This window comes from Rousettus aegyptiacus, unplaced genomic scaffold, assembly GCF_014176215.1.
Source record: "Rousettus aegyptiacus isolate mRouAeg1 unplaced genomic scaffold, mRouAeg1.p scaffold_m13_p_7, whole genome shotgun sequence".
NCBI lineage: Eukaryota > Metazoa > Chordata > Mammalia > Chiroptera > Pteropodidae > Rousettus > Rousettus aegyptiacus.
The window spans coordinates 10,395,532-10,422,603 of NW_023416310.1; the positions used below are offsets into that span (position 1 = coordinate 10,395,532).

The following is a 27,072-nucleotide window of genomic DNA, read 5'->3' on the forward strand; positions in this document are numbered from 1 at the left end:
CCAAGGAGAGGGATCCTAGCCTCGCCCCTCGGCCAGCACAGTAGTCTCATCAACGCCCCTGGCTGGAATCCAGCTGCTTCGACACATTCTCCCAGGGAGGCAGTTCTCCAGGCTCCTCAGAGACCTCCTGCCCTGTGGCCGCCCTCTGAAGAAACAGGAAACTGAAGACTAGAAGGAGGTGGGAGACTTCCCCAAGTCCACAGGACCCGGGGGCAGAGCTGGAAGTGGAAGCAGAACCGTGCCCATGTCCCGGGTCCATCATTTCATGACACCCTTCTGTTCGTCCCGTGGTGACTGGGCATTTTCCTTAAGCTCCCTGGTGGTGCCTGACTTTTTCATCTTCCAGAAAGTTATTGCACAGGTAATAATTATGGCAGACATTATTGACTAAAAAACTAGAAGTAGGAAGACAATGACCTAGAGAGCTGAGGCCACAGAAACAATGAATGCCAACAGCCTTTGGAGGGGAAAGGAAGCAATGCTCTCCCCCCTCTGCCCCGCCCCCCACCCGGGAGGTGGTAGGCCATGGGGCCCGCAGCTCGACCTCATGTTCCATTCTGCACACGCCCTCTGGATCCGAGTTCTTGTGGGCCCATGATGCCTAGCCTCCTGGCTGGGATGGAGCTCTGGAGCTTTCTTTGTGTGATATGAACATAACATGCTGAGAAGCTGAAGAGGAAGAGATGTATAACAGACAAAACAAGCAAACAAACAAATAAACAAAAACCCAAACTAAACCAAAAAAATAAATAAAAACAAAAAAAACTCCCAACTTGGCTCCCATCACTCATTAGAGAACATGAGCATGGTGCTTAGGAGGAGCACAGAGGTTGACCTCTCTACAACCAGGCAGTAAAAAGCCCAACGACCACCTTGTTCTGGGCGCTGAGGTCGGAGCACAAAGGTCGAGCCTCGACATGGCTTTCACTTCGATGGGCACGCTTCGTGTTTTGCAAACTCTCGAGTGCTGCTGAGTGGGCTGATTTTTTTCTAACCATGTTTTCTAGGAAGGAAATGGCAAATATTACCAAGGTGGGTCAGCACAGCATTTTGTTCTCATCTTTTCCACCCTCGTCCTGCTTCCGGTGAGGCCGAGGGAGAACAGCACAGTTCAGCCCAGCAGGCTGCGTGGCCCGGCTTCCCCCCAGCAGCCGCGGCCGTCTGGTGTCGGGCTGGTCGTCAGGGGCAGGGACTGCTAGACAACGAGGGGCCCCCTGAACTGCGAGGTTGGGCGGCGAGGCCGGGGGGAGGAGATTCCCCATTCTAGAGGGGGCTTGGGGGTCCGAGAGCAGCTCCAGGTCCGCGCCTCACATGAGCCCTCCCTCCCCTCCGGTGGGGAGTGCGCAGTGAGCTGAGCACCCATGTCCTGGGCGCCGCTCTGTACATTCCTGTCTCGGGCTGAGCATCTCTAGCTTTGCCTCAGTATTGAAAGTTGGCTTGGAGCCCATCGTAGGCATTGCCCTGCACCCCGAGGTTGTGTATAAAATAGCACTTTCCTGAGGTTAGGGACAGCCTGTGTGCAGGTGTTGCCTCTTCTGTCCCGAGTGGCTGCAGGTGCAAAGGGAGGATGGAGGTGAGCAGCGGGGATGATTCAAGTCGACTCCTTGGAGGCAGGAGCTATGCAGCAAAGTGGCTACCTGCTTTGACCCTTTCCGCTGATGTCGACCTAGAGCAAGGTGCCAAGAGTGGAGGAGTGATGGGTGGCAGGGAAAGGGAGATGGACAGGACACATGCGGGTACAACAAAGGGTCGGGAACAGGCCCCGCGTTTGTCGGACCGATCTGCTGGAGGCAGATCTAATCAGTGTGCTGATGAGGTCATCATTTCGTGCCCGATTCCGTACCGGGAGTTATGGGAGGTGGCCCTTGCACGCTGGGAGGGGCACAGGTCTCTCTCAGGCTATCAACAGACAGGTGGCCCTGGTCGGGAGTGGCTTGGTCTGGTGGCAGCTGCTCTCGTGAATAACTCCGAGAGCAGGAATTTGGTCGGAAGGCTTTCCAAACGGCCCTGCTGGTCTCGGCAGTGAGGCCCCGTGCATTCCATGCACCAGCACCACCTCTGAAATTCCCCGAGGCCCTTCTGCACGGAATGAAGCCGAGACAGCCCCTGAGTGCACTTCCCCACACCGGTCGGTCCGGGCCTGGGAGTTCTCTGGGTGAGGCGGGCTATACTTCAGGGCATTACAGCAAGACATTCCCTGGAGAAATGCAAGCCTGGGGCCCTGGGGCCGGTGCGGGAAGGGAGCACCTGTTCCCGCAGAGGCGGCGACCGGCTGTGGCCGCCTCGCTCGGGAGCTGCGGGGCTTCCCTTAGAGGTTCAGCTGCTCTCCGGCTGTGGGATTAGATGTCTCTGGAAGTCACCCTGATTAACGTCCCAGGTGGGAGGGATGCGAGAGGTTCTGGGACCCAAATACCTCATGGAACAGGAGGGGAGTCTGTGGCCCCAGAAGGAGAAGTCACAGGACCCAACCCTGGACAGGTTACGGAGCCTTCGGAGGCAGAACTGCTCCAGGCAGAATCAGATTCCTGTTTGTTTTATTCTCTCCTCGAAGAGAATCTGGCACAGGGCAGGTGACACTGGCTGGTGTAGGAGGCAGGGGGCTGAGGGAACCCCCCAACCCCCCAATTTGTGTTTGGGCCGGTGCAGGTGGCTGACCTGCGCAAGAGTTCATTTGAGAGCAAAGACGCACTCTTGTGGGGATTTCTGTAACTGCTCTGAGAAGGCCACCCTCCATGGGTGTCTCTGAGTTCCCCACGGAGAGTGACAGGCCAAGTGAGGGGCTCCCTGGCTCCGGCATGGTGGCTGGTGCCGAGCGGGGGCTCACCTGGTGGAACCAAAGCTCCCTCATCTCCTTTGTGACCAGTGGCTGAGTGTGTGCGCTTACCGGGAGCTTGGAGGCAATCACATGTGCCTGCCTGGTACTGGGCTACGTTTCTTCTAGGTGAGGTGACATCTGTCAAGCCGAGCACCTGTGTGTTCTGGGCAGGTCGACAAAGGACTCGCTCTTGTCCCCTTTCTCAAGGACTAGTCCTTTGACCATTGTCGCTGAACTCTTCTCTGCTTCCACGGACCAGGTGGAACAAACCTGGCTTTCAGGGGAGCAGCTCATGGTGCCGCGAATCAGGAAGCAGGGAAGAGAATTTCAGAAGCAGAGGCTGACGGAGAGCCTGGGAGGGTGGACCTCTGGCAGCTGCAGGAGGGCGCCAAGACGAGCTGGGGGACGAGCTGGGGGGCGTACGTGTGCCGCGCATCTGTTCACTTGTGTGTGCAAGGCATGCGTGCATTGCGCGGGGGTTTGCCTCTCTGTGTGTGCGTGCACAGTGACTGAGGCATGTCAACCTAAGAGTTTATCTGAACATGTGAAGAGTCTGGGGAAGCAGCTCTGTACCAGGTGGTTCAGATGCATTTCAAAATTGTAGTAGCTGCTATGGGCTTCCTTGGGCCAGAGTGGGAAGCACATCAGTTCTGCCGTCGCCAAAAATAAACCTGGGCGAGTGACAAGGAAAATACGTTCTGGCTAAGGCGAGTTAGATTTGCAATAACGGGAGCGACAGGGTCGAATTTATACTTTAGAAAGGTACTCCGTTGGCTCTAGACAAGTCACTTGATCCCGCTGTAGAACTGGGATGACGCGCTCACCCTGACGTGAGGTTCGTGTGAAGGTGGAACGGGATCACATCGGTGCGGCGTGCCTGGCACAGGGAGCCGCTGGTATTATCGGTGTCGTCATTTGTGTTATACTCATGGCACGGCGTATGTTTCCAAGTACAATTCCAGAGATGAAACAGATCTGGATTTTAAGCCCCGTTTGCTGTTTATCAGTTGTAAAAGTGAAGCTGTTCGACCTCTCTGAGCCTCAGTTTCCCCATCTGTAAAGTAGACCACGCTACATTACCACGGGTTTATTATTAATACTTTTGACACTGCTTTGTGCACAGGAAGTAATCTACGCGTGAGTCCCGTGATGGCGATGGTGATGATGATGGTGGTGGTGGTGGTGGTGGTGACGGCGGTGGTGACGATGATGACCATAATGATGACAATGGGAACAGGAGGGACCCCGCCACAGTTTATCAGAGTCTGCGGGTCTTTGGAGTTCCCCTGGCTCAACCGTCTCATCGTACAGATGGGACCGCTGTGATCTGAAGCAGGGAACTGACCTCGGGCCTCCGTGGGGTTGTGGCCTGAGGGGCCCACTGAGGCATGAGAAGGCCAGTGGGCCTCCAGCCGGCTCCGTCACCTGAGAAACCTCCTCTCCACATTACGAGGCTCGTGTGGATGCCGCCTTTGAGTTACTGGCAGAGGCAGAAAGTCAATCAAGACGAGGCCTCCCGGCACCCAGGGTAACGGACGTTACAGCATCTTACTGCTGCTCCGGACATGCCGAAGGAGGTAGGGGCTGATGGCCCATGAGGCGTTCAGATAGTTCTCGGGGAATAGCAGTTTTCCAAAGTCAGATAACAAAAATAGCAATTACTGATACAGCATTCACGTTGTGTCGGACACTACTCTGAGCAGCTGGCACGTATTGATGTCCCCTTACCCACGGTTTTGCGTTCCATGCTTTCGGTTACCTGTCAGCCGTCATCTGAAACTATTAAATGAAGAATTTCAGAAATAAACACTCCGCGAGTTTAAACGTGTGCCATTCTGAGTCGCGCGAAGTCTTGCCCTGTCCCGCTGTGTTCCGTTTGGGACGTGCAGCGTCCCTTTGGTCAGTGGATCCACACCGCAGGTGCTCCCTGCCCTTTAGTCGCCTAGTAGCCATCCAGGTTGTCAGAGGGACTGTCGCTGGACTGCAGCGTTTGTGTGCCAGCCACCCTTATTTTACTTAATAATGGTCCCAAAGAGCAAGGGTAGTGATGCTGGTGATTCGAATATGCTGAAGAGAAGCCGCAAAGTGTATTTGTATGTGTAAGAAAGAACGTAGTGTATTTAGGGTTTAGTTTCAGGCATCCAATGGGGGTCTTGGAACGTATACCCCTGGAAGAGGGGGACCTGCTGCATTATTATTATCTCATTTTTTACATATGGCCAACTGGGTATACGGAATAGCCCGGTGACGTCCCAAGGCCACCCGCTGGCTCACAGGGAGCTGGAATTAGATCCTGAAGGCAAGACCTTGGAGTCTGTTGTCTCTGTGTCCCCTATTGGAGGAAAGACAAAGTCCTTTCTTCCCCTTACGGAGATCTGGGCTGAATGCTGGAAATTGTAAGCGTGGGCATTTCTGCCAGCGAGAGGGAAGCCCCGGAGCTCGCGGCGGGGCTGGGCGGCCCAGAGAGGCGGTGGCTCTGCATTCCACGGCCACCCCGTGTGGTTGCTTGGAGGCCTCTGGGGAGCGTCGTTAATCACGGTGTGGCCCTCGTGGGGACAAGCTTCACCTCGCCTGCCTCTCCCTCTTTCACTTGCCGGATGGGTCCTACCCTGCCCTAAAGTTGATCCACAAGGTGCTGCTGTGCCCCTGCCAGGGGCCTCGGTCTGGTGGGCTCAGAGGAGATGAGATGTGTGGAGTCCAGTCCTGGCCAAGGGCAGTGCGCAGGCCATACAGCCAGGAGAAGGGAGGGCTGAGGGCTCAGAAGGGGGGCCCTGGGGCTTGGGGAACTGGGTCAGAGAAGGCTTCCCAGAGGCGGGGGTCTCTGGGAGGCGAGCAGACAAGATGTGGCACGTCACCAGGGAAGGGGAAGGTAGTGGTTGGGGGCCGCTGGCAAAGCCCTGGGGGCCACGTTTGCTGAGCCCCGTTCCTCATGCGTGGGGAGGGCCGAACCCCACCCCCTGTGCCGGGCCGCAGAGACCCTGAGCAGGCTCATCTGTTCATCGCTGTGTGCTGCCTCGCTCTAGCCTCGCTGCACGCCCCACGAGGCAGGCCCCCAAAGCACATGGTAGGCCCTCGAAGGAACAAAAGCACTAAGGATGAGTAACCCACCCTGACCTTAGCACCCGGCAGAGCACCTGGAGCAGAAGGGCCAGCCCGGCCGTGCAGACTGTAATGTGGCCTTTACCTCCCCTAAGCCGCGTGCCTCCCCGGCCTGCACAGTCTCTGGGTTCTGCCTGGGGAAAGTGAAATAGATCTGGAGTGCTGTGTCCCCTTCCAGGGTCCCTGCAGGGCCCCTCCAGGATCTTACCCACTGCTCAGGGTCCTCAGGCCCTGGGAGCCCTCCGACACCCTCCCGCCAGGACGGACTAGGGGAGACGCAAGGAGGTGCCAGCGGGAGGTCTCGCCCTGACAGGTGCCCCTTGCTCTTCAGCTTCCTGGGGGACACCCAGCCCCACCTTGGCTTAAAGTGACCTCAAAGCAAATACAATGCTATTTTCTGGGAGCCAGACCTGGAATTAAGGAGTCTTCGCCTCTTTCCCGAGGCAAGACCACAGCGACTTCAGGCCCCTTCGTCTCCAGAGCAGGCGCGTCTCTGCGGGGTTAGGATATCCCGAATGACCTTCTATCCGTGGGCAGCTGGGAAAGACCAGCAGAGAGTTCCTGTCACAGGCTGGGGACCCCGCGGCCCCGCCCCAGCCGGGCAGTGGCAGGGCAGGAAGGTGGCCAGATTCTCAGGGTTCCAAGGGGCTGGAAACTTAACGTCCCCTGGGGCTGTTTTATATTCTCACCTCCAGCTTTGTATTTTCTTCAGAACCGATCACGTTAGGCTTTGGCACTTAATTCAATAGCCATAGAAACTGTGCTCTTTTTACTCTTTTCATCTTTTTGACCTAAGATCGTGCTGGTGCCAATTCCCTTTAAAATCATTCATTACCTGTGGGCCGCCGGAGCGAAACCCCAGCGGTCACCCCGCCGACCCCCTCTCGGCAACTCCGAGGCCTCCCCTCGCTCACCCTCCCGCCGGGGGGCCTTGGCCTCTGTGTTTATACACTAATGTTTTTTTCTCACACATTCATTGTGTGGCTCTCCTTAATTTGGTGTCCCATCGGGCGCCGGTGGGCGGCCACTCAAACATCATGTCAGGGATCTCAGAACTGAACCCCAGGGCTTTCTTCTGCCAGCGGCCGGAGCAGATGCGTGGCACACTTTATTAACTCGAGTTCCCGCGAGTTGAAAATTTCATTAGTTTGAGGGGAGGGCTAAGTCCCATCCAGAGACCTGGTCCGGACAGATTCTTTGTGTCGACCTGACCCCTAGCAAAACGGATTATTGTTCTAAGTGAGACAAGTGACCTAATGTTCTGCCTGTTACGCACACATGGTCTGTAACCTTTTAAAATACGAGTGTGGGAAAACAGCGCATTCTGCCACATCCCCGACCGCGAATTCCTGACAGGTGGCAGCCAGGCTCTTAGCAACGGCACAGGGAGCATGGAATTATCCAGGGGCCACAGTGGGGTCCTTAGGCCAGGTACGGGCCCGGGTCAGGAGGCCTGTGGCGGAGAAGCAGCCCACGGAGGCAGCGCCAAGGCCTCCAGCGCCACCCGGCGACAGGCCAGGCAAGGGCGCAGCCGAGCGGCGAGCCGGGAGGGATGCAGGGGCAGCCCTGCTCCGGGCCCCCTCAGCACGGTCCTGGCTCTCCCGCCACCCTGGGGCGCTTTGCCACAGGGAGGCTCTGGCTTGTTTGCTGAGTGAAGAGCGTTTAGCAAGGCTTGGTTCCTTGCTGGCTTTCAGGTGCAGCCACATCCCTGCTGAGAACACCCTGCACTCACTCGCCTGCTCAGCTGTGCACCTGGGCACCTCTCGCTTGTTCTCAGTGACCCCCTGTTCTGCCTGTTAGCCACATGCGGCCTGTAACCTTTCAAAACAGGAGTGTGGGAGAACAGTATCTCTGCCACATCTCTGACCACAAATTCCTGTCCTGTCGCTCTATGGGGAGAAGGAAGGGCATGCTCCATCGGGTCGGGCACCTCCTGAGGCCTCCTTAGTGAGGCCCAGAGCTGGGGCCTGTCGGGGAGACAGAGACATCCTCCCCCCCCGCCCCCCACCAGCTGAGGCCTGGGTGTATGCACTGGTTGGGGGTGAGAGAGTGGATAGAGGGCCAGGGCCAGGGCCAGGGGAGGTACAGTCACCATGCAGGGCGAGGGGGGAGGGGGGAAGCGGCTCCGCCGGAGGGACCTGGGGCGGCCCCCAGAGGAGAAGGAATGGAGCTCAGCTTGAGGAGGTCAGAGGAGTGGGTGTTCGGAAGGAAGGAGACAAGATGTGGAATTTGGGGGTGCTAAGAGCTGGCTATGAGCATCCACAGCGTATTTTCCTTGGACTGTGTTTGCAGCTCAGACAGCGCGGTTCCTGGGCCGAGAGAGACTTCCACCCGAGAGGGCTCGGGTGACCTTGCTCGGGTGACCCTGCTGGTGGCGCCGAGGTTTCCAGTGGGGCCTGTGGTGAGGTGCACCCTTTGACAATCCCAGATCTCGCGGCCACACAGGAATGCCTGAGACCTAGGGATGCGGTCCCCGGGCCTGGGCCTCTGTGACCGAGCTGCCCAGATTGCTGAGGAGAGGGCTACCCTGGCCCCTGCCTTCTGACAGACACAAAGCAGAGCCGGCTGTAAAAACTTAATTAAATAAAATATTTTTAACAAGAAATTCCAAGAACAGAACGCGCCGCTCGTAAGCAAGCCCTCGCGGAAATAAAAACTGACGGGAAGCAGGTGTGCTGTCCCACACGAGCACGTCTCTGCAAGAACCAGGACAGCGCAGCGAGCTGCCCGTGCGGACCGGCGGGGGTGGGGGGGGGGCGGGGGCGGGTCCGGAGGCGGAGCCGGGGGTGGGGGGGTGGGGGGGAAGCGGACTCCTGACTGTCCTCCAGCTCGTGCGCAGGGCTGAGTGTGCAATGCCTCCGGCAGCCACCAGGGGGTTCCGGGTTCCCGTCAGAGGGACATGTTACCTGATGAAGAGGAGGCTCAGGGAGATTGCGTGACTTCCTAGATCAAAGGTACAACCGAGGCAGAGCTGGGACTAGAACCTGGTCCCTCCGCTCCCCAAGTCCAGTCTTGTTTCAGCCGGACCGGCCCTTTCTACCACGAAGAAATGACTGGCTGGCCTGAAGCGGGGCCACCTCCGGGGCTGGCATGTGCCATTATACCCTCCCTTGGGAGAGCAAGACAAAATCTTGTCCTCACAGGGGGCCGACTGAGGCTGGGAAGCTCATCCCCACCCTGGGGAGAGGGCCTGCAGGCCAGATGACGCAGGCTGGTAGGGCTGAGGTGCTGTGGTGTGCCCAGGCTGTGTTAGGCACAGAGGGAACATCAGGCCCGAAGAGAACAGAAGGTGGAGGAAGGAGAATCTGCTCTCTCCTTGAGCTGAGGCGCCCCCTCCTCCTGCCCTTGGACATCGGCGCACCTGGTTCTTGGGCCTTCAGACTCTGACCAGGACTGACTCCATTGGCCCCCAGATTCGTAGGCCTTCAAACTCTACATTGCCAGTTTTCATGGTTCCCCAGCTTGCAGATAGTAGGTTGTGGGACTCCTCAGCCTTTATGTCCTCAATAAATCCCTTCTTGTCTCTCTCTATATGTCTTACTGGTTCTGTTTCTCTGGGGAACTCCGACTAATACACTCATCTTAGCCCTCGCCTCTTTCCACCAGACGTTACCTATCCTGAATCTTGAATTTCTCATTCCCTTTTTTTAAAAAACTATAACCAAATTGAAAAAATTCAAATTGGTTGCTTTTAGTTGATTTTCACTTCATGCTGTGTTTAATCTTCTGGGATTTACCTTTTCACTCTCCATTTTTTTTTTTTTTTTTTTTGGTAAAATTCCTCTGTACGGTTGTGTGTAATTATAATTATACCTCATTCGTTTTAACTTCTGTCCATATGACACAATTTACCTCCTCTTTGTGGATCCACTCACTTGACACATATCCTTTCATTCAGTCTTCCTTAGGGCCCGGTAAGGTAGGAGGGAGCCACTTTCTACTTCTGTTCAGAGTGTCCCAACCTATTTTGTTTTTTTTTTTTTCATGATTCCCATTTTAAAGATAAACTGATGATTAGAAAACTTTAGGTAAATTTCATGAGGTCGCCTAGGTCGTGAGTGGTGGTGCTTGAATTTGGCCTCAGAACTTGGGCCTTCTTTCGAGAGGAAGACATATTGGCTGCTCCAGGCTCCTCTACCTCAGCTCAGGTGAGGTACAGGCAGTACTTCGCCCTCTTCCTACTGTGCTTTCCACTGTGTCACGTGATTCCAGATGTGTTCTAATGACGCCAGCTCCAAGCCAGCTAGCCCGGCCCAGCACAAGGGCCTTAGGCCTTCCGGAGTTAGCCCGGGTCCCACTGCAATGTAGAGATCTACATGGCAGCCTGCCTGGGTCTCACTTGAGGGAAGAGAAGAGGAGAGGCGGAGAGTCCGCTTGGGCAGCTGAGGTGTGTCGGTGCAGCTGGGCCGTTGATAGCTTCCCTTTCCTCGGGCCACTCTCTAGTTTAGAGCCTAGACTCTCCATGCCTCTGCTCAGCGTGGCTTTCAGTACTCATGTGGCACAGCTACAGCCCTAGCCATAGCTCAAAGACCAGGATGGGACACAGTGTGCAGCTCATGGACCAGGCCACCTCCAAGACTTGAGTTACCTCTCTCACCCGAAACTTAGCGGTGCCAGTCGAGGAGTAAAATTGACACAAATGTCGGAACTTAGTGCCCAGTGCCCGGTAGCACTGACCTGAAGCACTGCTCGGACCTGTGGGAGGCATAGGCCCGTTTGTACAGGAGGAGAAGGGCAGGGTCCTCTCCTTGTAGAAACATGTGTAGGCATTTGTGAGGCACTGGAATGTCATTCATTGGTGGCCACTCAACCATCCCGCCAACAGACAGAGTGCTCTGAAGGAAGTTATAGCTGACTTCTTAATGGGAAACAGCAAGACATGGAGATAAGATTTGGAGGTAGGGTCTGCTTCTGCATGTTTATCTCTGGCCATTAGCCACTTTTAGAGGGAGCATCTGTTTGTCCACTCTGGCTCCCTTATTGCAGGCCCCATTTGAGGGCCAGCTTGGCCCCTTCTCTGACTGAATGGGGACTAAGTCATAAATCAGAGCCAGAAGAAGGACTTAGAATATGAAGTCAGAGGGGGTTTTTCTCATGCCACCAAACTAGGGCATTGAGCTCCTCAACTGAAGAGCCTTCAAGTGAAAAGTAAAGAAAATGGAGGTCGACTTCCAGTCGACTCATCTAGGACCAGATGTGCTCTGGGGACAGCAGGACCTGGGAGTCACACCGAACCACATAGCTCGACAGTGCTTCCCAAGCTCCACCGACATGGGCTGGGACCCCTATTTCATTTCTCTTTTGGTTAAACTTTGGATATTTGTTTTATAGGAGGAATAGCTGTGTTTACAGCAGGATTTTCCACGTCACCTCACAGTATGTCCTTAGGAGATGTCCACATTGGCTCGCTCTCAGGACAAAAGACCAATTGATTGTCCAAGAGGAAAAACTCTGTTTTCTTGCTAGGTTTGGAAAGGTACTTATAACAATATCAAATCAATATAATAATTGGTTAAATTATCCTTTGTCCCTATTCCTTTGAATATTGTTTCTCTAGCCTACATCTGCAACTAAATAGCCTGCTAGATATTTCTGCCTAGACATACCACTGCAACTGGAAACTCACCATGTGATCTCATAGACCCTTTTCAGCCACGATAGTCTATGAGTCCATGCCTGACACTGAGAATCTCTCACCCCTCAACACATTCCTCCTGCTTCCATTGGTGCCCTGCAGCTCTTCATTTTATGCAGCTTCAAAATTTCATAACTCTAAAGTCTGCTTTGTTTGACCTCCTCCCTTGCTCTTCTTGTCTCTGGCAACCCCTCCAATTCTTGGTTCCGATGACTTACCAAGGCAGCTTCACTATTAATAGCTGTTGCACCCACCCCTTGTGTTCCAAACAGCCCCCTTGTTCTGTTGGTTGTGCCCTCATGATGCTTCTTGTACCCAGCCCTGCCTCACCATTTCCAGCATCTGTGACTTCACTGAGTTGCTCAGCATCTTCCACTTGGACCCTGGCACAGCCTCATACCCAGATTTATTCCTTTACAGTTCCTCCTGTGTGAGTTGGATGAATTATATCGGTTTTCCTAAATTGCAACTCATCACCCTCCTGCTGAAAACTTTCATTGGATGCCCTTTTTCAGCAAAGAGAGTACCACCGTTCACTCCCGTTTTCCAGACCTGTGCAATACTGCCAAACCTGCCTTTCCAGGTCTATCTCCTAGTAACTTTTTCTGTGCTCTGGTCAAATTAGGTGCGCCAATGTCCCTCGAACACGCCCATCTACCTTCCTTCCCTCATGTTTCTCTTCTTTCTGGAATATTCTTTCTCCCTTATCGCGTGTCAAAGTCTACATATCTTCAAGATCTATTTCAACCTTGTCCATGAAAACTTCTTGATCCTCGTCCTTTTCTATTATAAACCCTCAGAATACTTTGTTTATACCCATCATTATAGGACAACAGCTTCCACCTCTGATAGTCAAGTAAACAGACAGACACCCAGGAACTGCATCTTACTGATCTTTGTCTCCTCTTTAGAGCTTCGTGCTTAGTACATAGAAGCATTTAACAAATGCTCGTTGAACTGCGTAGGTCCCCCTGCCTCTATCCACTCTCCTTGCCATCAGTTTATTTAAACGATTATCTAATAATAACAGCACTTGGTTTCTATACAACATCAAAAGTTCCAAAACTCCTTCACATCTGATTTTCACGAACAGCCCTTCAAGGCAGGCAGGATATTATTTACATTTTATAGATAAGAAAACTGAGGTTCACAGAGGGGAAATAAGTTGCCCAAAGCTACAAGCAAGTGAGGAATGTAGCCATTGATTGAACCCAGGGAAGCATCCTGATCTGCAGTTGAAGGCCAAAGAAGAGAGCAAGTGAAGCCCAGGTGCTCCCAAGGATCCCCCGTTCTTCTTTGCACTTTATTGAGTGTGATGAAAATATCCTGAGCTGGCCAGGGGCACCTCATCTAGGGCCACCAGTCAGGGAGCTGGGAAGGTGGCACTGTGTGGTTACGCGGTCATTTTAAATTTGTGTCTACTTTTTTTTCGCAGCCCCAGACACACATATCATCATGTAAGCACTAGGAACCTTGGACTTTTCCTTCTTCTCCAAATTAAACCATAGCTCCAGGCCTCCTTTCAATTTGCACACTCAGTAGATTCTGGCTGCTTATAGCTCATCAGGAGACTTTCATAGATCTGTGCCTAGAATCACTCATGTGATTCTTGGGATCTGGGCTTAATTTCCCCATCTCTTGCCTTTAGAACTGACCCCTCATTTACTCACTCATTCATTCATTCATTCACCTGTCTATCTTTCCATTGATTCATTATCCAACAGACTTTTCTTGAGTACCAGATTCATACACTACCATGCATTCCACATCCCTAGGACTCTTTCTGGGTCTCCAGTTCCAGGCCAAAGAATCCTGCTAAGGTCCCAATTGGCTAACGTGTTTCCTTTTCCAGGTAATACCTGTGAATTTTAACAGTGGGCTTCACCAATAGAATGGGAGGGAGTTATGAAAGAATGATGGAGGTTGAAGACATTTTTTTGGATTAAAGGGGTCTTTTCCAAACAGACCTCGTGTGCGTGTGTGGGTGTGTGTGCGTGTGTGCACGTGTGTGTAATCTCTAATTTCCTATTCACGGACGGTCACATCTCCTTCCTTTGTTCTTCAATGCCATGGAAAGAAGTCACATCTACCTTTCCCGATGCTATTCGTGAAGTTGTGCCGCACAGGGTCTTTGCAGCTGTCCTTTACTAAAGCTCAGCCTGGATGCTCTGAGTGGATGTTGCCAATATTTAAAATCAGAGTTTGAAGTGAGTGGATATGTCTTGATTACATTTGGGATTGTTAAGAATTAAGTTATCTAGAGAAATTAGGAAATTCAAGAGAAAAAAATATATGTGTGATCCCAGAAATGTTAGGAAATCACATCCCCATGCGTTCTCTTCCTCCCTTAATCCCTTTGCATTGAATGGATCCTGGCTGAGCTGCAGGGAGACTTCTGGGGTCCCTACTACCATGAAGTCCTTGACCCAGGACTTCCTCGCCATCCCTTCTCTACTCCTAGGAGGCCGAGTGAAATAAAGGGCTTGTTGGTTTATCTCAGAGCCTAGCAGACAGCCTTGCCTGGCAAAGGCAGACTGGTTGGTAAGGAAGAATGTATGGTATGGAAAGACAAATGCGATGCTCCTTGGGACCAAATTACATACAAGCCTTTGTGAATAGTTTTTCCTTCCTACTTGCAAATACAATCTCTGAGATTGGTTATTATTTTTTTTTAAGGCAGCAAAATATTTACTTCCACAAATTCTCCTGTTTCCTCTTGATCACTCAAACACAATATGTGTTCTTCTGGAGGATTCGAAATGTCAGACATTCGACTCAATACCTTCATTTCACTGTCTTTCAATATGAATGAGCCACAGCGAGTAGTAGGAGACACAATAAAGAATTCATTTATTCGTTTTCTCTCCCCCTAAATTTAGAAAAATAACTCAGATCCTGATTTTCTTTAACTTGGAAAAATACATTGTTTCCTAGAGTTCAGAGACCTTCGGAGATCTGACACCAGCTTCAGCACCGGCCCAGTTCACATGTGCTTCTGCTTGCAGTCAGCTGCCTGCTCCAGGGCTGGCTCAGTGTGTAATTATATCAATACATACAGTTTGATTCCACCCCCACCCCCCACTATGTGGAAACTTAATTGGAGTAGAAGAATACATGAGAACTGCTTTAAAAATAATTAGAAGGTGATAGTAAATTCTTCTGGAGCAATCCTGAGTAGAGGCTCATGTCATTGGCTGTGGCTGATTGTAGCAGCTCTTTTGGTAACTCAGTGATATGTCTCAGAAACATGTGGGATTTTCGAATGGACAGGTCAATCAATCTTTTGGACTCAGCAATGAATTTTTCGTAGTAATCAGAGAGGTGGTTTGATAAATCCTGTAGTTTCTGTTCGAAGTGCTGGTGGTAATCAGAAATGATTTCCTTCATTGCAATGGCCCAGCTTTTCATTATTTCCTGAGCTCTGTTAGAAAGCTCTACAGTCTTCTCTTTCCTTTTTCCATCTCTATTGGCAAGGATGCTAAGGTATTTCTGGATTTCTTTCTGCATGAGTTGCTCAAGTTCACTTGAGATTTGAGAAGGAAATAGAGGTCCTTAAGGACATGGACTAGGTTCTTGATCAGGTTGATTATCTTTTCTTCAAGTTCCTAGTATTTCACTGTCCAGCTGACCACACCTGGAAAAAAAACATTCCTTGTGAAGAGACTTAACTTACTGATGGATCCACTCTAACACATGAGAAGCTTCCTGGAGTTTGTTCTAAACGAGTTCATTAAATGTACCAAAGTCAAGGTACAGGTTTTCTTTCTAGAATCTAAAAACATGTTGACTATAACTATTGAAGGGTGAGTTGATCTTGTGTTGGATATCATTAATGAGGTTAATAAATTTCTTCTCTTTTAAGCCATTCATTTCTCCATCTCTTGGAAAACATTTTGTAAATATCTCTGAAAATTACCTAGCATCTCTGTAGTAGTTTTATTAGACAGGAGGTAATTAAATACCTTTTGGACCTTTCAGGTTAAAGATTTCAACAGTTTCCCAAACTTCAAGGTTACGTCTACTCGCTTATGACTCCTCAAATCAAAAGGAAACTTACTCTTTCGGTGCTTGATTAATTCAGATTTCTCCATCAGGTCTCGGAAATAGGAAAACAGCATTTCTAACCTACTACAGATTTTGAATATACCTGAGAAAGTACCTTCTCTACTTCCCTCATGACCCTAGTGCAGAGCTCATTTATAGTGTACAACCCGGCCCTTCCTGGGGGCTAAAATCTGGTGAACTTCAGGGAATCAATGAACTCGTCAATCAGATGACCGACTACTGTTTTGTATTCCTCAGTAACTCCTGTTAGGCTGTCTAGAGCTTTATTTCAGAGTCTCTGGAGATTGACTTGGCCTTCCTGGTCCAGCAGTTCCTGGTACAGATTCTGGGCCTTGTCATTACATAGCTGGTAGGTTCCAGTGGTGTCTCTGGCTACCCTCCCAAGTGTCGTGTTTACCTCACCAATCTGCCTCATTGCTTTTTGAGAGGCCTGCTCAGTGCCGTTTTGCAGCCTTCCTCTCACTTTTAAAGAAGCATCTTTCAGATCAATCTTGTGTGCTCCTCGTGGTACTTGTTGACATAGTCATATAGTGCCCCTGTTGCCTTGGGCACATTGTCTCTCAGAGAGTTTAGCAATTCAGACATTGCCTCTTCTTCCCCATTAACTTTTACCTGAAATTTATCATTAGCTTCCTGGTACCTCAACTCAAGTTTGAATATGTTGAGTTTTTTTTTATTAGGAGACAACTAAAACCAGAAAAACAAAAGGATGAAAAGAACATGGTTTCGGTTATCCCGATTATATAATATACTATACTAAAACTTCATTAGCAATTAACAGTAAAGATCAGAGGATCTTTCATATTCTGAAGGGGATTTATCTTTCCTATGTCAGTTCATAGGTCTGTCTTATGGTTAAACAAGTCCACTGTTGTTAATTCCTCTTTATCACGTGCCTCAGAAAGCATAAACGTATACATGGCATTTATATAGTAACACTAAAGCCTTCCTAGGACTAAAGATCACGGGAGGATGAGGAGGAGAAAGGGAAGAAAGAGACAGGAAAAGACTATTTCAGAGGGGAAAAAGTAGCAAAAAAAAAAAAAAAAGTCTAGAGCCCATCCAGCAGAAATCTAAAATAAGCAGTATCAGGAGACATTCATTTTCCAAACCCACGACAAACTTCATTCATAGAACCTTATAACTTCTCCTCCTCTACTAAATCTAACGATGTCTTTGGTTTGGCCCTGGCAGAGCTTGTGAAACAGCTGAGACAAATCTGGCACATCTCATCTAACAATTCTAGCGTGGGGAAGCATTTCGAAGCCTCAGATATCCCAGAAACCACTATCTGAAAGGATATTCTGCAAATGGCAGAGTTTGCCTCTGATTTAGGTGGTGAGGCATAACCTCTTACTACCTTTAATAAAATAATAGTGATGATATGATGTCATGTGTACGTCTAATAATTAAAGACGATAAAAGGCTTGTTGTAATAGTTTCTGGAGAACAGTTCCTCGGAGAAGAAGTTCAACCTGCCCATCACTTTTGTCTCCCTCAGTTTGGCAGAGCCTGAACAGTACTTTGTACTGACTTGCATTGGTCTGCTTGCTCCCGGGGCATATAACTCTTTGGGTGGGACTCACCTGAGGGCGGTAGTAGAAGTTCCATTTTAAGACATCATTATCGTTTTCTGAGTCCAGGGCCACTGTGCCTATGGCTGGGGAGGCCGCTGAGAAGGAGTAGTTACTCTCGCCTACGTGGTAATGTAGATGGACACCGGAGAATGTTGGGCTGGTGATGTCAAGGTGACCCTCTTCTTCCCAGTCCCTGCAAGCAGAAACACAGACAGGCCATCGTGAAAGGAGGACAGAGACGGCAAAGATCACAATAACTCGACAGGGGATGACGTTTCGATAAAAGTGCCGTACCGCAATGTTCGGTATTTGCCATTTCCTGTATACTCTGCACTGATGTCACGGTGTTCCAATGTTCCTTTAGTCTTAGAGACTAACACGCCATCTTTGATCTTGTGTGTTCCTACAACTGTACGGGAGAGATATTTTATGTGGTCAATAACTGTTGGTTGTAGACATTTTCATTATGAAAACTGGGTGAAATCTATCTTAACTCTATGCCTTACTTATATATTTGAAACATGCAGTTCACATTTAAAAAAAAGAAATAGTTTAAAGGAGACATTATTAGTCCTAAAATCATGACAGAAAAGTCTGTTTTCTTTGAACTTATTCTGCTTGAATGCCAGTAGGTTTTCTATAGGATGGTTTTTTACATGGGGGTAGATATGTATCTCTTCTTCTAAATTTTGCTATAGAGAGTAATTGAGGCTCTAGTCATATCCAAATGCATAATTACTTATTTGCAACTCTCATTGAACACATGTAACGCTTAGAATTCTCATATGAGAGGAGTCAGGGCATTTTCTTACCATTTAGGTCATATTCCAGAAACTGCATAGTTGAGTTGCATGTGGACTTCAGGAATGTTTCAACATGGTCTACTTCGTTTTTCAAACCAGTGCTCCAAGTAGCGTTATACAGGGGAGAGGCCACCCCAAACTGTGCAGTCAGTGCTCCAAAGGAAGGAATGGAAATCCCAGCAGGGATGGAGAACAGCATGGAAGGAATCTCCACACTCCACTCAGGCTCGGTGATGTTTGGCGACCGGAAGTCTGTAGTCTTGCGGGCCACTTCATTTAGATCCAAAACAGCAGTGCCAACTGAAATACTTTTTGGAACGGTGGACTGGGACATGGTTAACTGAGATCCAGGCACAGTTATTTCAAAAACAGGAACTGAGGAACCTTCGGGTTTAGAGTACTTTGTTAACACATCGACTTCCGGGAATTTCACTTTGGATAGGGCCGGTACATTGAGGGCAAATGGTGAAGTACTTAGCTTCTTGTAGATTTTTATTTCGCTGAAGTTAAATGCATAGGACGGAACCTGAAGATTTGTAAATGGGACTTGGAATGTAGGTGTGACAAGAACTGAATCCAGATTATTTAGTTTCAGTCCAGGAATAATGAATTTATCAGCCAATTCTTGCACAGGAACAGAGAAAGTATAGCTACAGGGGTTTTTGGTGTATACAAGGGCCGACGAAACACTAAGATACTGTTTCCTCTCAATACTGGTGGTCACATCCAGCTTTAGGAGGTCCCATAAGCTCTTGTCATAAACTGGCAGGACAATATTTTTGAGGAGCCACAGGGGCCCTTCTAAGGAACCTGTGACGTCAAGGCGTGCTCTTTCTTGGTTATTGGAAAGCTGTATGTCATTCTGGAGAGACCCAGAGTGAACCTGGATCTCACTTTTCCAGCTGACCCTCTGGTTCTCAGAGGTAGCATTCAGGGACACTTCCTGGCCAAGGTGATTGACATCGAGGAGGGCATTGGGTTGACTTGCATGGACCTGAACAAGAGCTGACATTTTCCACGGGGAGAGTTCTAGGGTGGCTTTGCTTGTGTGCTCTCCAGATGTTAAGGAGTGGCCCTTTAGCTGTAAGTGGTTTTTCGTGTTGTGTTCCCACATGGCATATATGCGTTGGAGAGTGGCTTCTCCAGCAAAACTTTCTTTGACTTCGAGGTTCCAGATACCGTCAACTCTGGAAGTCCCTTGCAGCTTCACTGAAGACCGAGCATCCTTGGAATTCAAATAAGTGCTGACCTCACTGGCAATAGTTCCTGAATATTCCTGAAGAAGGATGGAACCCTTGATATCGCCTTTGTTAGATGACTCAATGGAAAAGTAAGAAGTGAGGCTTTCTAAGCTGAGCTTGTGGCCAGCAGTCCCTGTAGCAGTAGAGTGCAGCTTGGTGGAATTGAAATTATACTTTAATTCAATGGATGAAGAGACAGTAGGTTTTGACTTGGTATTTCCATTAAGTTCCTGCTTGAAATCCATTCTCAAAATTGGAATTTGGACTTTTGCGGTCGTTGTCATCGAAGCGTCCATATTTTTCTTGGTGAAGCTAATGGTGCTGTCATGATTGCCTTCCACGAATTTGTTACTCAGAGACAAAGCTGTGGCTAACTTCAAACCTCTTTTCCTTGTCAGACGTGAGGTGCCCTCTAATTTGTACTGTAGTGCATCAATGACAGAAGAGGAGGAAGTCAGGAAATGAGCAACGGTATCTGATTGGTTGTACAGTCCGACATTGGTATTCAGTGTGATGACACTTGATTTAAAGGAAAAATCATAGGTGATATTGCCCATGGCTGGAATTAAAATTTTGTTCGGGGTACCCAACTTACTGAATTCTAGAAAATTAAACTTGAGAACATCTGAAAGGACATGAAAGGCTGACAGGTCCAGGTACGGCAGGACTAACGTATATGAGGGCACAAAATCTGGGAGGATGGCGTTGGGGATGCTGATCTCTTTTTGGATCGCATGGCCAAATATCGGCATCTCTACCATGAATGGTGGCACTCCAACGTTGATGACTGAAATAGTGTATCCGAATATCTGAAAGATCCTAGGTTGGTTACTGAGGGATTTTTTAACTCTGTACTCATCAAACGTAAGTCCTGCCTCATTATGGGATTGGGCAAAAACATTTAATGCGTTGTCTCTGACTTTCTCAAAACGCCTGTTGAAGGAAACGATAAACTCATCAAATACATCCAAAGGAATTGAGATGGAATGTTTGTCTTTGTTTTTCTTATATTGAGCCTTTACACTTAAATCAAATGATTGCTTTGTTGTTTTCAATAATTCCTTCAAGCCTGTTTTTTCCCATAAGGAGAAATATTTCACCTGAGGAATTGTGAGTCTTGTATAAGGTAGAGTTATTTCAGGGAATGTTAAATGAATGTTTAAGAAATCCAGATTGGCTTCTCCATTTATGCCTATGTGGGCCTGGATGCTGTTCTCATTGTTTCCAGCAGAGAAATTCTGATTGTACTTATACTGATTGAACCTGGCACTTGCTAGCCAACTTGCTTGCTGGGCATCAGGGCTCAGAAACAGTGCGTAATTATTTAGGAAGTCTACCTTCCCTGTCAATTTTAGTGGAAAACTAACTTTTAAATTCCCTTCATTGCTTGTGGATGTAGCAATCTCAAATGGCTGTGCTGAAAAGAGAAGAGAATTTTTCAAAGTGCCACTAACTTTTCCTTTTAAATGAGCATCATGGCGGCCAGCCATCTCGACCTTCCTTTCTCTGAGCAGTGCCGTGCCCTTGGCACTTAGAACGCTGTGGCCCACATACTGAGATTCAACTTGGGACTGGATTTCAAATTTACGGAAGTTGAAGTCAGAGTCGTAAACCAAGGTTTGGTTTACTCTCAGGTGTTTGCTGCGGATCTTGTTAGATATTCCAAAGGAAATGTTGGGTTCTTCCTTAGCGATGCTAACTTGCAATTCATAAGTCCCCTCATCTGAGAGCCTGGGGCAGGCCCATTTCCACGACCCTCTTCCGGAAGAAGTCCACGTGCAGCGTCCATCTCCAGCCAGGCTCGTGATTTCATTGTGCAGGTCCGCCTGGCTGGAGAAGTACTTCGTGTTAATATTCATGGTAAGCTGATCATTTCTCTTGAAGTACCCACTGTCACTGAGCTCCACTGTATTTTTCCCTGCGTGTAAACCAGCATTTTGTAAAGCCAGTGCTTCCTTTTTATACTCTATTTTTAAGTACTTGCTGGAGAAACTCATGAATTCTTTCACAGACAATGAATTAATTTCAGGGGCTAGAAGTTGTACATTTGCTTGAAAATCAAATTTGAGAACTTGTAACTTGGAGTCTCCTTTGGCAGTGATGGAAGCCGTAATCTCTACCTCGTTCACTGATGTAGTTACATTCTGAATGTCAGCATTCACGTCTAATATGAAAAAGGGAGACTGGATTTTCAAAAAGCTATGCAGCTTGCCCAAAGCAGGTATTTCAGTTGTGTGTGAGATGCTGGGAAGTTGGAATTCTGGTATGTGAAGGTCAGGAACTTGAAAATTTTTAAGGTCAAGATATGGGATTACAAATTTTGGAATTGTGATTTCTGGTACATGGATTTCTGGTAGAGTGATGCTAGCCAAAATGGTGTCCGCCCCCTTCAGATCCCTCAGGTAAACTTCCGGAGCTGGCCACTGCAGCACACTGTTCAGTATTTGGTCAATGGTTCTGACGATCTTTGCTTTTATTTCTACCAAGTCAACTGTAAAAGAAGGAACATGGAAGGTATCGAGGACAGTAAATGCTGGTGTGGAAAACTTGAGTGGAATTTTTATATTTTCCAACTTCTTGAAGTTGATCTGAACGGATGGAATCTTCAAATCTGTCAGAGGGACTATGAAGTCAGGAGTCTGATACGTAGCTTCCCAAAGGGCACGGAGACTGACTTCAAAGGCAGGCATGGTCCCGAAGGCGGTCCGGATTTCAGGAACAGTGAACCCTTGCACTACCAGTGCTCTCAGATTTTCAGCCCAGTATCCGATAGCATACTGTTCTGCAAAGTCATTAAAGTTCTTAGCAGCAAGACTCCACAAGTCAGAAATGTAAGTGACAAGTGTGCTGTAAGCTGCTCTTACCAGGAACTGGAATCGCTGAACTTCCTGCCGAAGGTCCATTTGATAAATTTGGTCTCGTATATTTTCTAGGGTCTCTTGGAATTTGTATTTCATGTAAGTTAAATCCTCCTGTAACCAGTCTATGAATAAGGTTATATTGGTGCCTTTTAGGTTTTCCAGGTAGACTGAGACCATGGCCTTGACATCCTCTACAAACAGTTTTAGTGCTTTCGCTTTCTGTGGAAGGTCCAGATCCTGGATTGTGCCACGGATTTTTTGAGTCACCTCAGAGATTCTGTTGTTGGTCTCATCTACAAACTGAAGGTAATCAAATGACCTTAATTTCTTTACCAACATGTCAAGGAATCTGTTAACTTCTTCAATGAATTTTTTAAAAGACAGTGCTTTAAGCTGATTGACAGCATCATTAATAAACCCAACCAATTTCTCAAAGTGATCTTTTACCCCAACCTGTTGTAGGGCATAGCTTAGCTTCTGAACAGTCTCCTTCAACTTATATTGATGGGCCAGTTGTACTGACTTATCCATTAAAATCTGGATGGGTTGGTCTATTTCATACATCTTAATTAACATATAAACAATGTCTCTAAAAGCTATGATTTTCTCAGTTACTTCAAAATATTCAATGAGATCTCTAACATAGTATTTGACAGGCTCAATAATTTCCTTTATTTTTTGAAATGGAATTGTAGTTCTCAACTGATCTAAAAGCATTCTGACATCAATAGCTTCAACCTGTTGTTTTAGCTTCTCTGCAAGGTGCTGGATGTCCATATTCTCAATCCGTGTCTTGAGATGTTGCAATTTTTCTTGTACCTGGATTCTGATTTGATATTTAGTATCCACGTTTTGACTCCAAGATGCTATACTACTTCCAATTTTGTTAAAATCAATCTTTTCAATAAACAAATATAGATCATGGATTGTTTTTACTAAATTTACACGAATATGATATTGTTCATCAAGAATTTTTAATTGTTCAATGATTCGAGCAATGATCTTAGCAACAGCTGTTTTAAAATCACGCAAATCATAATTATCTTTAATATACTGATCAAATTGTATCACATATGTTTGTAGTTGAGATAGTTGTTCATTAAGGTTGATTTTGGCATTGTCCAATACAATTTTTAGATCATTTTCTGTAATTGCATAATTTTTTGTAAAAGCAGTGAGTTTCTCCTTGGCATTTGAAACTTGTCTCTCCCAACTGAATTCATTCAGATAATCATTAACTTGTTGTGAGAGTTTGTCCAAGGCTGCTCCGTAGTTCCTCACGAATTGATCAATATCAATGCGTTTCAATCCTCTCTGTATGGTTTCCAAAGCCCTGATGATTACTACTCGATTCTTCTCAAAATATTCCGACAGGCTTTTCAAAAATGGGAGGTCGATGGTGTGGACATCATGGTTCTTATCATATTTTACAGAAGCAACAATGGTGAATTCCTGGGGCTGGTCAACAGTATCCCTCATCTCCAAAGCACTGATTACATTGACAGGCTCACTGAGTAAGAATGGCACTTTAATTGGGAAGTCCAGTACAGTAAGGTTAGCCAGGGCCCGTCCACTGAGCTCCATGCCGACTTTGTCTTTAGTGTTGTAGCCATCAAAGTCATGGCTGTATTCGTTTTCGTTCAGTTGTGTCCTGAGTTTCCAGGTGCCTGTCTGCTCAGCTGGAGTGAGCAGGACACCAGCTTTGTGATCAAGAGCAGTACTTATGCTCCTTCTGGACACGGGATGGTGACTTGTGGATCCTTTGTAGTCGTGAGAGAAAGTAAGGGCCAGAGGTTCCGCTTTCAACAGGAATTTGCTGTACAGCTGTCCGGTATGTTCTCCCCAGAGAACCAGTTTCCCATTGCCATTTGTATGTGTGTCGATGGTCATTGTAAACGGGGCCACAGCAGAGCGGAACACGTTGCTTAAATGCAGTGATTCTGAATTGTAGTTTGTACTGACGTCGATGGCTGAAGCTAGCCCAGCGATGTTCGTGTTGAGCCGATGGCTAAACTCTGTGCCCTGCGCCTTAGCTACAGTGTCTGCTTTATAACTTGCTGATAAGTCCGCATAAGAAATGGTGTAGATGTGTTTTATTTCATTATTTTGGTAGGCTCCTTTTACATTCCCACCCACGTTCAGCTTCAGGGGTTCAAGCCGTAATTTCCCATCGTTGGTCAGGTGCAGGGCACTGAATTTCAGGTCATTGTTTAAAGTAGAAACAAGGGAATAGGGCTCTAGCTGTAAATTAAAAGTTTGCTTGTAAAACTTGTCAGAACTATAAATGTTGTCAAGTTTTGAAGAGAAGTCGAGTGCTAACCCTGCCACGTTCAGATTGTTTGTGTAGTCAAATTTCATTTCAGCATATGAGCCCATCATGTTGTTTGCAAGCTTAAGTCCCTCCTGGCTGATTTTGAAGTTGAAAATGTTTTTGCTGTTGACACCCAGAATTGTGGCCTGATGAGCGACCCCCAGTGATGCCTCTGTGAGGGCGGCTTTTCCATCTAGACTGAATTTTGCATTGTGTTCTCTGAAGCGGCCGTTTGTCGTTAACTTCACAGATGCCCCAGAGAGGCCAAGTGCTGCATTCAGCTCATTCTCCAACACCAGGGGGCTGTACTTCACATTGGTGGTCATGCTGGTAGACATGCCATCTTGGCCAATCCTTAGTGTTGCTTTGTGAGCACCAGTATTAATTCTGTCAGTGCCCAAGACGTCGGCATTTAATTCAAGACCATGGGAATTTAGTGATCCAGATAGCAGGGTGAAGAACCTAAATGACTTGTAATCAGTCTGATGCTCAGAACGTAGCAATGCATTTTGATTAGAGAAGGTCAGGTCTACTTTGTTGGAAGTGGCGAAGTCCTCGTACTTCCCGTTGGTGTCAGACTTCAGAATCAGCTCGTAGTTCTCATATTTCAGGGAAGCAGTATTTTTCAAGATGCCACCTTGTAGGTCCGAGGTGGAGGTGAGGGAGACAGTTCCATCTTCATATGTTCCTGTTATTTGGTTGGTGCCCTGGAGGTAGGTGGAGTTAAACTTCAGGTTGGACTTCCCGCTTAGCTGGCCAGTGGTAGAATCCTTCCGGTAAGACAGGCCATAGGCACCATTAGCATAGAATGAAGAGACTCTGAACTGCCCATCAATCTTAGCTTCCTTGATATACAGATGCTCTTTCTTTTTTGAGTCCCAATATACCGAAGCAGACATCTCTGGTCCCCAGGCATTAGACGCAACGAATGTTAGAAAACCTTTGGAGGTTGGATTGCTTCCAATGCTTTCTACATGACTGAATTTGATATTTGAATCCAGAAAAACTCTGTGGCGTAGGTCCCCATTGTATGACAATGTGAACGTTTTCCTGGGGTCATACGTTGTTTCAGCAGATCCTAACATCGAAATTAAAACACACTGGTTAAATTAGGCGGTACGTCTCCAGAACAATTTCTATGTGGTAAGACTTTCAGTAATAAAGCCCCATCGATCTGGGTCAGTAGTGCAAAAGTCTCCTCCAGCTGTAACACAGGTATAAAATCTGTTCCCGCAGGAAGACTTCCCCTGGCCACTGCAGACCTTGCCGGGTTCCTTATCAAGTGCTTCTACCTTACCTTATACTTATGCACTATACCCTGTCATAGCACCTCTTACATTGAATTATAATTGCCAGTTTATCTGTTTTCTTTGTTACTGCCTAGTAGAACACTTAATATACATTATATGTTTAATAAATATTTCTACTGGTTGAATAAATGAATAAATGAATGAATGAGTAGGATTCCAAGTAGCAAGGACAATATCCGTAAGAAAGCCCAAGTCTTTCCCTCCCAGGAGGAGGCTGCCCCATCAGAGCTTGCAATGAATTAGCCCTGTGCACCCTCTCACTGACCATAGCTCACCTTGCATATGGTACGAGAGCAGTTCGACCACAGAATCAGCCTTCATGTGGTACGAAGCCTTAAGCCTCAAGTGGTCTGTGCTGATGTTGCCACCAGAATAGGAGGCGGACCAGTTGTATGCGTTGCTGTAGATATTCGTGGAGACGTCTAGCATGCCCAGGAGAGGCACCTGTAGTTGGTACAACTCAGGAATAGTGAAAGCGGGGACTTGGAATTCTCGCGATGGCAGGTAGAGTCCCACAGACTTGATGTGAAGGGCTGGTGTCCGAATTGCCTGCAATATCTTTAGATCTTTGGAGGATTTACCACCGAAAGGCAAGGGAATCTCAAATGTCATACTCTGCTTGTTCAAGGTGTATTTGACTCGGCCATCACTGAAATGAACAACAAAGGAAACATCCACACCATAGTCAGACAACAAGAACGCAAAGTCCTCTGCCACACGACCTTCCAAGCGATAGTGAGTGTGCCCCATTCCCAGACCCATTCTCACTTTTTCTCATGCTACTCCCTATGCCTGAATTCCTCTACTTTGACCTGTATCCATCAGATACTCACATCCATTCAAAACCTTTCCAAGAGCTGCTTCCTTATCAGTACAACCCTATTTAAGTCATCGTTAATTTCTCTTGTTCTTATAGTGACCGTCGCTTACACCTATCTGAAAGAGCACATTATAATTCTGCTTATATGATTAGAACGTGTTTGCTCCTTTGTCTGTATCTATATGGGAGGAGGGGTTATACCCTACTGTTGTTTTTCCCTTCTAACTGCCCCTAGTCTAGTATCTTGCCCATAGGGGACACTTGATATACATTTGCTAAACTGAATTAAAGCAACTCGATATGTGGAAAGAACACAGGTATGGGTTAGAGTGTTGGCTTCCACTGCTTGCTGATATTATGTTGGCGGATTCACCTCTCTCAGTCTCAGTGATGTTATCTGTGTAGTGAGGATAATAATAATGCCCTTTCTGCTGACCTCATGGAGCTAAATATCAAACAAGAAAAATACCCAAAGCACTTTGCATTCTTTTTAATACTATGCACATACAGTGGACTATTATAATAAGTAAGAAGA

At 47.8% G+C, this 27,072-nt stretch overlaps 1 protein-coding gene and 1 long non-coding RNA gene across 7 annotated transcripts in view; one reads left to right on the top strand and one right to left on the bottom strand.

The window, feature by feature from the left end:
* The window catches only part of LOC107510831, a 143,970-nt gene that overhangs the window by 96,860 nt on the left and 20,038 nt on the right, over positions 1-27,072 (top strand). The window lies entirely within an intron of this gene.
* APOB (apolipoprotein B) overlaps positions 14,376-27,072 on the bottom strand; it is a 38,229-nt gene continuing 25,532 nt past the window's right edge. The window contains exons 25-29 of the mRNA XM_016144749.2: positions 25,993-26,366; positions 18,004-25,485; positions 17,486-17,600; positions 17,201-17,384; positions 14,376-15,183 (exon numbers count right to left, since the gene is read on the bottom strand). Of these exons, the coding sequence (XP_016000235.2) occupies positions 15,163-15,183; positions 17,201-17,384; positions 17,486-17,600; positions 18,004-25,485; positions 25,993-26,366 (8,176 nt within the window). The 3' untranslated portion in view covers positions 14,376-15,162. The remainder of the gene's footprint in view (positions 15,184-17,200; positions 17,385-17,485; positions 17,601-18,003; positions 25,486-25,992; positions 26,367-27,072) is intronic.